Source organism: Pongo pygmaeus, chromosome 21 (genome assembly GCF_028885625.2).
Source record: "Pongo pygmaeus isolate AG05252 chromosome 21, NHGRI_mPonPyg2-v2.0_pri, whole genome shotgun sequence".
NCBI lineage: Eukaryota > Metazoa > Chordata > Mammalia > Primates > Hominidae > Pongo > Pongo pygmaeus.
The window spans coordinates 40,765,586-40,776,857 of NC_072394.2; the positions used below are offsets into that span (position 1 = coordinate 40,765,586).

At 48.5% G+C, this 11,272-nt stretch overlaps 1 protein-coding gene across 2 annotated transcripts in view; it reads left to right on the forward strand.

Annotated features, from left to right (window-relative positions):
* BPI (bactericidal permeability increasing protein) overlaps nucleotides 1-11,272 on the forward strand; it is a 75,120-nt gene that overhangs the window by 20,887 nt on the left and 42,961 nt on the right. Inside the window, exons 9-14 of one of the 2 annotated variants that reach the window (XM_054467820.1) lie at nucleotides 281-340; nucleotides 1,775-1,942; nucleotides 3,115-3,182; nucleotides 6,552-6,594; nucleotides 9,930-9,993; nucleotides 11,093-11,169. In XM_054467820.1, the coding sequence (XP_054323795.1) occupies nucleotides 281-340; nucleotides 1,775-1,942; nucleotides 3,115-3,182; nucleotides 6,552-6,594; nucleotides 9,930-9,993; nucleotides 11,093-11,169 (480 nt within the window). Of the gene's footprint in view, nucleotides 1-280; nucleotides 341-1,774; nucleotides 1,943-3,114; nucleotides 3,183-6,551; nucleotides 6,595-9,929; nucleotides 9,994-11,080; nucleotides 11,170-11,272 lie in introns of both variants that reach the window. The other variant, XM_054467819.2, reaches the window with a different exon arrangement.

An 11,272-nucleotide genomic window follows, 5' to 3' on the forward strand; every position in this document is an offset into this window, starting at 1 on the left:
TATGAGATTGGTTTGCGGGCAGATGGGGCTTTCTCAGGAGCAAAAAACAAGCAGGCGGTCACTGACCAGCTCCTGACCATTCTGGGCCAACTGCTGCAGAAGGTGTGGTTTGGCTTCCAGGCTGGTTGCTGCAGAATTTGTGGGTCAGTGCTCTGTTGTCACATAGGGGCTGGCCACTGTCTGTGTGTGCAGTCAGCCTCTCACCCCGATACAGAACTCACCCCTTCCGCTCCGTCTATAACAGCATCCTCTGAGATCCTTTTCTCATCTCTTGCTACAGATTCCAAAGGAGTCCAAATTTCGACTGACAACCAAGTTCTTTGGAACCTTCCTACCTGAGGTATGGAAGACCTTGCTTTCCTTTAGTGAGCCCGGGGGTTCTGGGAGGACAGGGCTTTGCTGAGTGGATGATGAGAGCCCTCCACCCAACATACACACACAAGATCCAGAAACAACCCAGCACGAAAGGGTGGAAATAGCTTCATCCCCAGAACAGAGAAAAGCTCCAAGCGCCCAGTTGACCAGGTGTGGGAGTAGATGCTGGCAGGAGGTGGAGGGAGGGTCTTTCATGCAATAAGTTTTTATTGAATGCCCACCATGTGCCTGGGGCCCTGTGCTGGGAACCCAACAAAATAGGCCACCTCCCTACCCTCCTGGAGCTCCCCAGACGAGTGGAGAGAGAAAAATATCATCCAGATACCCAAAACAATAACAAAAATAATGTGGACTCTTACCAGTGAAACCAACAGGTGGATGAGGTTACTTTAGACAAGGTGGTCAAGGAGGGCCTCTGTCTTTATCTGCTCAGGCTACCATAATAAAATGCCACAGACCAGGTGGCATAAACAACAGAATTTATTTCTCATAGCTCTCGAGACTGGAAGTTCAAGGTTAAAGTGTCAGCAGATTTGGTTTCTAGTGAGGGCTCTCTTCCTGGCTTGCAGACTGCCTCCTTCTTGTTGTGTCCTCACAGGGCCATTTCTCAATGTGTGCATGGTGGCGGGCAGGAGAGAGCTCTCTGGTGTCTTTTCTTATAAGGACACTAACTCTATCAGATCAGGGCCCGACTGTTATGAACTCACTTAACCTCAGTTACTTCGTTAGAGGCCCTTCTCCAAATGCAGCCACACTGGGAATTAGGGTTTCAACATATGAATTTGGGAAGACACATTCTGTTCATAGCAGCGTCTCTGGTGGTGAAACCCCAGAAATTTCTATACAGAGAAGCTCTGGTTGGGGGGAGAGGTGTGGCTGCTAGGGGTATCCAGGAGTGTTGTCTTGAAGCTTCATTTGCATAACAATCACATTATTTTTACTCAGACTGTGGGTTTACCTGGGGGAAGATCAGAGACTGAGAGAGGGGAAGATGGTCACCAAGGCCCTCCTTAGTTCCCCCTTGAAGCCACTACTGCTCTCTGAGAAAGTAACATCTGCAGAGACCTGAAGGAAGGGAAAGAGCCGAGAGAGAAGAATGCGAGGAAAAGTATCTAACAAGGGGGAACAGAGAGTGCAAAGGATTTTAGATGGCAAGAGAGCTTGTTGAGTTTGAGGCACAGAAAGAGTTCCATGTGGCTGGAGATGGAAGACAAGAGGCAGAGGCACATGTGATGATGTTGGCAGGCTGCCAGCTGGCAGACTGTGCAATCTTAGGATTTATTCTAAGAGTAATGGGAAGACATTGAAGGTATTTAAGTAGGGGCAGGCCAAGGTAGGATTCAGAAACATTTTAACAGAAACTCTTCCTTTCGTTGGTTGTCTCCACTGGGGGCTGCAGGTGGCCAAGAAGTTTCCCAACATGAAGATACAGATCCATGTCTCAGCCTCCACCCCGCCACACCTGTCTGTGCAGCCCACTGGCCTTACCTTCCACCCTGCCGTGGATATCCAGGCCTTTGCCATCCTCCCCAACTCCTCCCTGGCTTCCCTCTTCCTGATTGGCATGGTAAGCAGTTCCTGGGTGTGGACAGATGAGGAGCCCCAGACAATCCCAAGAGCACTGTCTTTGGAGTCAGGAGACCATGTGAATCCTGTCCGGATTCAAACCTGGACTGTGTCACTCCGGAGCCTGAGGCTTGAGTCACTGTACTCAATGGTGCCGGCTCCTGGAGATATTCATTCACCCAGCTATTCACTAGTGCATTTGTTTACTTATTCATTATTCATTCAGTCAATTTATCATTCATTCAATTATTCATTCCATGTTGGCTTGAAATATGTGTACTGTTCCAATTCATCCACTTATATCTTTAGTCATTCAATTATGCATTTGTATATTTGTTCATTCATTCAATTATTAATTCATTCAGTTATTTATTAGATTGTTGACTTGAAATATGTTATACATTTTCTGATTCCCACATGCATTCATTTATTCAATTATTCGTTTACATATACCTTTGTTCAATTGATCATTCATTTGTATATTTGTTCATTTATTCGCCCATCATTTATTCATTCATGCATATCTTTGTTATTCTTTCATCCACATATTTTTTAATCCTTCATTTGCCTCAGTTTTCACTCCATTGTTGATTTATGCATTCATCCCTTTGATCACTCCATCACTCCGCAAAGATTTGGTGGCACCCATATGGCCACTGAGGGCATGGTTCAGACACTCTCTGCACCAGGAAGCACTTAGAGGCCTTAGGCAGGTCTACTGGGTCTCCCAAGCTGAGACCTGTTATTCCCACTGTTATTCCCCTGTTATTCTGTCTCAGGACAGAATAGGTCCTAAGGGGTCATCCAAGACCACACAGACTGCACAGAACAGCTGAGGTGGGAACCCAGGACTTCCTCCTCATATTTTTTGAATGAATTAATGAGTGAGGGATCGTGAGAATGGGGCTGGCCTGTCTTATGCAGCCTCTCCGAGAGTGGCCCAAGAACTCTGAAATGGTCCTGGAAGTAGAGAGAGAAAATGGAAATTGACAGTTTAGGACTCACCAGCCACAAAGCCAAGGGAAGTCTCCCCATTCCTCCGGCTCTGTGGGCCTGACCCCATGGTGTATGCTGCCCTGCTGAGCCGTTGTGAAGCTGACCCTTCTTGGTTTGGAGGCCTTGCAGCCAGGTGCCTGGGTCAGGGCCCTTCACCCTGGGTTGTTGTCTTGGCAGCACACAACTGGTTCCATGGAGGTCAGCGCCGAGTCCGACAGGCTTGTTGGAGAGCTCAAGCTGGATAGGTAAGTGGGCCTGTGAGGAGAGGAGGGGGCTGGCCCTCTGTCCTTGGTGTCCGTGGGATGACAGTGGCCCTGTGATGTACAGAAGCACTGCATTGTTGCTTTCCTGTTGGCTCATCACATTAAAACCTCAAAGAGTGTGCGATGGCCACAGTATCCCCATTTTGCAGACCATGAAGCTGATCCTCAGAGAAAAAGTGACTTGCTCGAGGTCACACATCGTAGGTGACCAACCATCTCAGCTTACCCATAAATGTCCCGGTTCTAGCAGTGACAGTCCTGTGTTCTGGGATATGGCCAGTCCTCATGGCTGGGAGGTGTCAGCTGATGATCCCCACTGAACCACAACAGCGTCCAGTCACTGCATGTCCCTGGCTTTCCTTGACACTAGGAAATCCTGCTTCAACTTCTTCTCACCCCATCCTTGGGACTTTAACCACTGTCCTCTGCTGGGAGACTCTAGAATCCACAAGGCTCTGATTTCAGTCCTGGCAGGGGAGTTTGTGGTTAGGAGTGTGGCCCCGACATGAGGCTGCCTGTGTTAGAAGTGTGGCTCACCTTGGCAAGCACCAAAACGCTGCCAACTTCAGTTCTCCAACTGTCAAATAAGCCCAGTAAGGCCAGGCGCGGTGGCTCACGGCTGTAATCCCAGCACTGTGGGAGGCTGAGGCAGGTGGATCACCTGAGGTCAGGAGTTTGAGACCAGTCTGGCCAACATGGTGAAACCCTGTCTCTACTACAAATAAAAAATTAGCCGGGCGTGGTCAGGTGCCTGTAATCCCAGCTACTGGAGATGCTGAGGCAGGGGAATGGCTTGAACCTGAGAGGTGGAGGTTGCAGTGAGCTGAGATCGCCCCATTGCACTCCAGCCTGGGAGACAGAGTGAGACTCCATCTCAAAAAATAAAAAATAAGCCCAGTAATTACTTTGCCAACAGCATCATTGTTAGCTGAAATGAGGTATTAATATGTGTTGAAGTGTTTAGAACACTTCCAGGGATAGAATAAACACTCAATATGCAAGAGGGAAAGAGAAACACAAATGCAGAAAGAGAGAAATACAGGGCCAGGCATGAGGGCTCACGCCTCTCTCCCAGCACTTTGGGGGGCCATGGCGGGAGGATCGTCTGAGCCCAATAGTTCAAGACTAGCCGGGGCAACATAGTGAGACATCATCTCTACCAAAAAAAAATTGTTTTAATTAGCCAGGCATGGTGGTGCATGCCTGGGGTCCCAGCTACTCGAGAGGCTGAGGTGGGAGGATCACTTGAGCCTGGCAGGTCGAGGCTGCAGTAAGCTATGTTCCAGCCACTGTACTCCAGCCTGGGCAACAGAGCAAGACCCTGTCTCAAAATAAATAAATAAATAGATTTTTAAAAGTAAAAGAAATACAGAAAGGGAGTTTGAGACTTAGAGAAAGAGACAGAGACACAGAGAGTGACACTCAGAGAAGGAGACAGACACAAAGGAAGGAGGGGAGGGGAGAGATGTAGAAAAGGAAAGGTAGAGACAGAGGGAGACACTCAGAGAGACAGAGGGAGAGAGCCGGGGGGCAGAGAGAAAGAGACACCGTATGCAAGCAGATGTGATGGCCCCCCGCAGTTAGACCTGGCACCCACCTCTTCAGCACGTTTGCGCTGTTTTCACGCAGCCTTGACCCACATCCCTGCCCAGTCCCGCCCTCTCCCTGGCACCAAGCCGTCCTTCTTCACCTTGAGACGAGCCCCAGAGGTTTATTTGCTGCTCATTTCTCCTGGCCTCATGTTGACAAGCATTACTGCTTCAGAAACGTATAGATTTAATTTCTTTTAAACACCCATGGGCCTCTAAAGTAAAGGAGCTGGAGAGGATACAGCTGGGTGTGGGCTGAGCACAGGCTTTCTGGAATATGCAGGGGATGGGGATAGGGTGTGAGAATCCACAGAGCAGAAATCCTGGGGCTACTGACTCTTGAGGAGCAAGGGCAAGTTTTTAAGCTTTGTACAGTGTTGGAGACAACCTAGGCTTTGCCTTCAAGAAGCCCTGTTTGAAACCCTGCTTTATTTTATTTATTTTAGACAGAGTTTTGCTCTGCCGCCCAGGCTGGTGTGCAGTGGCATGATCTCAGCTCACTGCAACCCCCGCCTCCTGGGTTCAAGCAATTCTCCTGCCTCAGCCTCCTGAGTAGCTGGGACTACAGGCGTGCACCAACACACCTGGCTAATTTTTGTATTTTTAGTAGAGACATGGTTTCCCATGTTGGCTAGGCTGGTCTCGAACTCCTGACTTCAAGTGATCTGCCTGCCTCAGCCTCCCAAAAGTGCTGGGATTACAGGCATGATTCACTGTGCCTGGCCAAAACTCTGCTTTATTACAGCCTGGGCAACATAGTGAGACCCTGTCTCTACAAAAAAATTTTTAAAAATTAGCTGGGCATGGTGGCACATACCTGTAATCCCAGCTACTTGGGAGGCTGAGGTGGGAGGATCACCTGATCCCAGGGAGGTTGAGGTTGCAGTGAGCTGTGATTTTGCTGTGTAGTGCAGCCGTGACTACACTCTAGCCTGAGCTAGTGAGACCCCATCTCAAAGAAGAAAAAAACAAACAAACCGTGCTTTGCTAATTGTTAGCTGTGTGACCTTGGACCATTGCTTGACCTCTGAGTGTCAGTTTCCTCACCTGTAAAAATGAGTGTAATGGCCCTTGCCTCTTGTAACGTTACTGGGATTCAGTGGGATAAAGCGCCCAACACAGCTAATGAATGGTTGGGGTTCAATAAACAGCCATATGTTCCCCCCTTCCTCTGAGATCACTGTTAAAAATGTCATAAAGGCCTTAAAGGGAAAATAGTATATTGGCTCAGGTAACTGAAAAATCCAAGGTTTTCAGGCAAGGAAAGACCCAGGTGCTCAAATGATGTCCTTAGGAATCTGTCTCCATCTCTTGGCTTTGCTATCCTCTGTGCTGGCTTCATTGCCCAGCAGGCTGTCACCAAGTGGTGGCAAAATAGTCACCAGGAGCTTCCTTATTTTCCCAGAGAAAAGAGAATACCTCATTCCCAATATTCCCAGCAGAAGTCCTGGGACTGACTTTCACTGGGCCAGCATAGGTCAGAGGTACGTCCTTGCAGCAATGACTGTGGCAGGAGAGGTGGACTATGCCCTTTGGCCAGCATGGCCCAGAGCTCAGTGTGGGGTCAACGGCACTAGCAATGCAGGGAATGTGTGAATTCTCCAAAGACAACATCAGGGGGCTGTGACCCGTGGAAGGGGAGTGGATACTGGGTGGGAAAACCGGGCAGTATCCACCAGAGTGGGTCTCTCCTCTCTAGAGACTAGGTTCTCACGCTAGTCAGGCAATTGGTGGTCTCAGTCCCCTCTTCCCTCTCTCACAGGCTGCTCCTGGAACTGAAGCACTCAAATATTGGCCCCTTCCCGGTGAGTCTGAGGCCCTTGGTGGCTTCCTCCTCCTGACCTGGCGGGGGGAGGGGGACATGTCATAGGCTTGAGGCATTATTTAAGAGGCTGCTGGCTCATTTGCATCTAATTTGGTTGTGAATTGATGGTTCGAGGAGCTTGGTGGGCAGAGGGATCTGAGCCAGAATCCCTGCTCCATGCCTACTGTGAGGCCTTGGGCAAGTCACTTCCCTTTTCTGAACTCCAGACCTTCCCCACCTAAGTGAGTGTAGTATGGTTCAAATGGGATTAAACATGCAATCTGGTAGAGAAAATCTGCTCAACAAATGTTTGTTGGATGAACAAATGAATTACTTTATTGAGCACCTATTATGTGCCAAGTACTCTTCCAAGTGTGGGGTAGGCTGATGCACAAGACCGGGAAGTGATGCCTTCCCAGAGCCTTACATGGCAGTGAGAAGACAGCACAATAAGAAATGAAAGGCCAGGCATGGTGGCTCATGTCTGTAATCCCAGCACTTTGGGAGGCCGAAGCAGGAGGGTTGCTTGAGGCTAGGACTTCCAGACCAGCCTGGGCAACATAGCAAGACCTCATCTCTTATAAAAAATAAAAATTAGGTGGGTGTGGTGGCATGCACCTGTAGTCCCAGATACCTGGGAGTCTGAGGCAGGAGGATGGCTTCAGCCCGGGAGTTCTAGGTTGCACAAGCTAAGATCATGCTACACTGTGCTCCAGCCTGAGTGACAGAGTGAGATCTTGTCTCAAAAAAAGAAAAAAAAAAAAAAGAGAAGATCATTTCAGTCACAATCAAAGCTATAAAAACCAAAGCGGGGATGGGCAGAAAGTGATGAGGGAGAATGAAGAGTCGGAAGATGTGATCAGGGAGGGCCTCTCCGAGGAGGTGATGTTTGGACTGAAGGAGGAGAAGGAGCCAGCAGAGGAAACAGCAGGGGCCAAGGCCCTGTCGTGGGGACAAGCTTGGTGCGTTTGGGGAATGAAGGGAGCCTGTGTGTCTGGAGCAGAGTGAGTAGGGGGCATCGGAAGAGATGTGGCCAGAGGGACAGGCATGGGCTGGCTCATCCAGGGCCTTCCGAGCTGAGCTAGAGGAGGGGAGAATGTTGTGTTGCACAGGCAGTGAGAAGCCGGTGTGCTGTTTCCCTGCAGGGAGTGCTGTGAGTGGATTTAGACCTTTGTAAAAGCTTCCTCTGGCTGGGGTGGGGGGATGGATTACAGACAAGGGGTCAGTGGGGAGGCTGATGTGTTTGTCCACGTGAGATGCTGGGGGGTTGGGACTCAGCCAGGCAGAGGAGAAAGATGGTGGATTGGAGACATATTTTGGAAGTAGATTTAGACAGAACTTAGTGAGAGATGTGAGCCTCTTTTATAAGGTGCATTTAAATATTTAACGAATATATGTTGCACACCTTCTTTTGCACCCAGCACCATACTAGGCACAGTGGGGTATAACATGTGGTCAATGTCTGGCAGATTTAGACACAGCACAGAAGCCTCCCTCGTGGCTGTGTGGTGAGGAAAAGGATTGTCCAGGTGACTTCTAGGGTTCTGGGTGGAGCAGTTGGATGAATGGCAGAGCTACGTACTGACATGGAGAAAGGGCTGGTAGGAGAGGGAGGAGCAGGGAGAAGCCCAGCTCAAGTAGGTGGTTCCCCTGCCCAGGAATCACTGCTCATCATTAAGTAGATTTGCCCCTGCTGCCCTCACGAGGGGCATTGATGACGAGTTGCCCCTGTTAGTAGTAAGTAGTCATCCATGCTGTTCAACACCAGCCACACAGAGTGCCTGCCCTGTGTCTAACATCAGAAGCTGCGGTCTGCTGATCCTGTCCAGGGTCTTGCTACATTGACCTGAATCTCCTGGTAGGCTCTGGTTGAATCCCAGTTTCTGCTGCTCTGGAGAACATTTCCTTAGATTCCCAAGATGCCCCCAAGTTCCCCACCAAGTGAGTGCCTTGTAAGCCCCCCAAGCCCAAAGTCATACCGTCCCAGTGTCCCCTTCAAATCTGATAAAAATCCAGCCAGTCATTTCTACCGAATGAGATTCCTAATGAAAGGACCAAATGCAAACTCATTGTATTTTCATGGACTTACTGGTTCCAAGCCTTTCTTGGTGGCTTGAATAAGTCCATAACTAATTTCTACTTCTGTAGAAACCAGAAATGTTAAGTTCCCAGGATTCACAGGAAGGAGGCACTGCATTTGGTGAGCCCAGGGAATAACAGGCCAGGAAAAGAGACTCAATTGTTCCAGAAACAAAAATGTATATATTTACTAATTGTAAATGTCACAACTACAGGCAAGCATCTTGAGGGTTTTACACTATTTTTAATTTTTTTTTATTTTTGCCAAAGAAAAATATATGCACTATAGGGCAATCAGAACCTACAGATTTACAAAAGAAAGAAAATAAAAACCATGCATATTTTCATCACTTAGTTAATAATTTGGAGTATATCCTCCCTGACCTTTTGCTATGCCCATTTAATTAAAAAATGGAATAATGTGATTTCTATAGCCTGGTTCTCCTCACTCAAAAACATATCATGGTTATGTATGTGTTGTTACTTACATTTCTACAATATCATTCTTAACAGTTGCATAATATTTCCTTCTATTAAAGTATTACCATTTCCCACCAAGTGATTCCCCTATTGTTGGACATGGAGGTTGCTTTTAATTTATTGTTTTGGATAAATTTGTTGCTTTGGTCAACATTCTTGCATCCACATTTTTTCCTACACCCTACATTATTTCCTTAGGATAAATTCCTTAGAGGCATGTTTGCTAGCCCAAAAGGCACACAGGGGTCTTGCTATGCTGCCCAGGCTGGTCTTGAACTCCTTCTGGTCTCAAGTGATCTTCTCACCTCAGCCTCCCAAAGCACTGGTGTTATAGTCATGAACCACCAAGCCCAACCAGGCACACACAGACTTTTGATGAGCATTGTGCCAAATAGCCCTCAAAGAGGTTGATTCGATTTGCCCTCTTACTGCAGTGTCTGAGAGGACGCATTTTTTAAGCCAAGCTTTTCCCATTTAAATACTCTCTGATGACCTTCCTCATCATTGTCGTGAGTTGTAAGGCCTTGCACCTTACAACTGAGAACATGCTTTACATCTGGAACCATCAGAGCAAAAGAAGCCACTTCCGTGACCTTGATTGGGCTGCCAAGTGTTCACATATCACTTGCGTCCACCTCTCAGCAGTTTTCCCAACTGTGCGGTTGCTGAGCAGCGCTGGGGGAAACGAGGGTGACAGAGGTGGGGTGATGAGGACTGCCGGTCCCACAGGGTACTGGTGATGCAGGGCCATCCTCCCATCCTCCCTCCGATTTCCAGGTTGAATTGCTGCAGGATATCATGAACTACATTGTACCCATTCTTGTGCTGCCCAGGGTTAATGGTAAGGAACTTTGAAGAAACCATTCGTTTTCAGTCACGGGGGAAGAGGGTGGGGTTGATTACCTACAGCCACCTGATACCTGGCCCAGGTATGAGGGCTGGGCAGTGGTGATGTCAAGTGAACTTCAAATGGCATCTGACCCAGAAATGGATGGAACAAAAAGGGAACTCACATGGGTTGACTTGCTACACATGGGTTGATTCATTATTGCATGAGTTTGTCCTTACAAAACCCTCATGAGATGAAGGATTATTAACATCTTCAACTTTTATGGCAGGAAGCGGAAGAACAGAATGGTTTAGTGACTTAGGTCACAGAGCAGGCAAGAGGTGGGGCATGGGTTTGATCCTAGCGGTGAAAACAAAGCCCATGGTCTTTTTCCAACTCTGGAAGAAGGATGAAGGGGTTCCCTGATAACCCCTCCCAGAGCTTAGATCACCACGCTGGTAAGAGCTTCAGGCAGGCCGGCCCCTGACCTTCGAGAGCGAGGGTCAAAAGTACAAATAGAGGCCCATATAACCTGTGACTAGGATATTTAGAACTTACCAATTAATCCAACAAATTATCATATGAAATATGATACATCAGTCCTGGGATCTGTCCTCCTGCCTTGACAAATGTAGCTTTGTAATGACCTGGAAGGCCACGTTCTAATTTAGAGTTCTCCAAAGTTCCATGTCAGAATGTGGACATGGGCGCTTGCCCTGGCCACTGTCCACCTCTGGCTTTATCCTAAATGTTGAGGGGTTTCATGCCCACATGCATAAATACCCCTATTACACACCACTCTCTATTCACACCATTGCAAGCAGCAGATTTTTGGTTTAGTGTGTACCAGCGGTGCTGCACCCTCAGGAGGGCCATCATGGAGATGGAGTCCACGCAGGTGCTAGAAGTGGACTTGGGGCTGATGGACAACAGGTGGGAGGTACGGACTCCAGGGCAGCCTTCCTTTCAGGCATGTATGCCCGTGCCAGTCCCTACCTAGGGCCAGGCATGCCGGTTCAGGGAAGCTGTCTACCCAGGCTCTCTGGCCCTCCCTCCTCCCCTGCCCTTCTCTTTCTTTTCTCCTGGTCCTCACCATCAGTCTCTGTCACAGAGAAACTACAGAAAGGCTTCCCTCTCCCGACGCCGGCCAGAGTCCAGCTCTACAATGTAGTGCTTCAGCCTCACCAGGTGAGTCCCGGAGTCTTTTCCACAAATCTCCCCTAACGATAGTGACCAATAGCAGCCTATGGCTGCAATGCTTCCTGCATGCCAAGCCCTGTGTCGAGCGCCT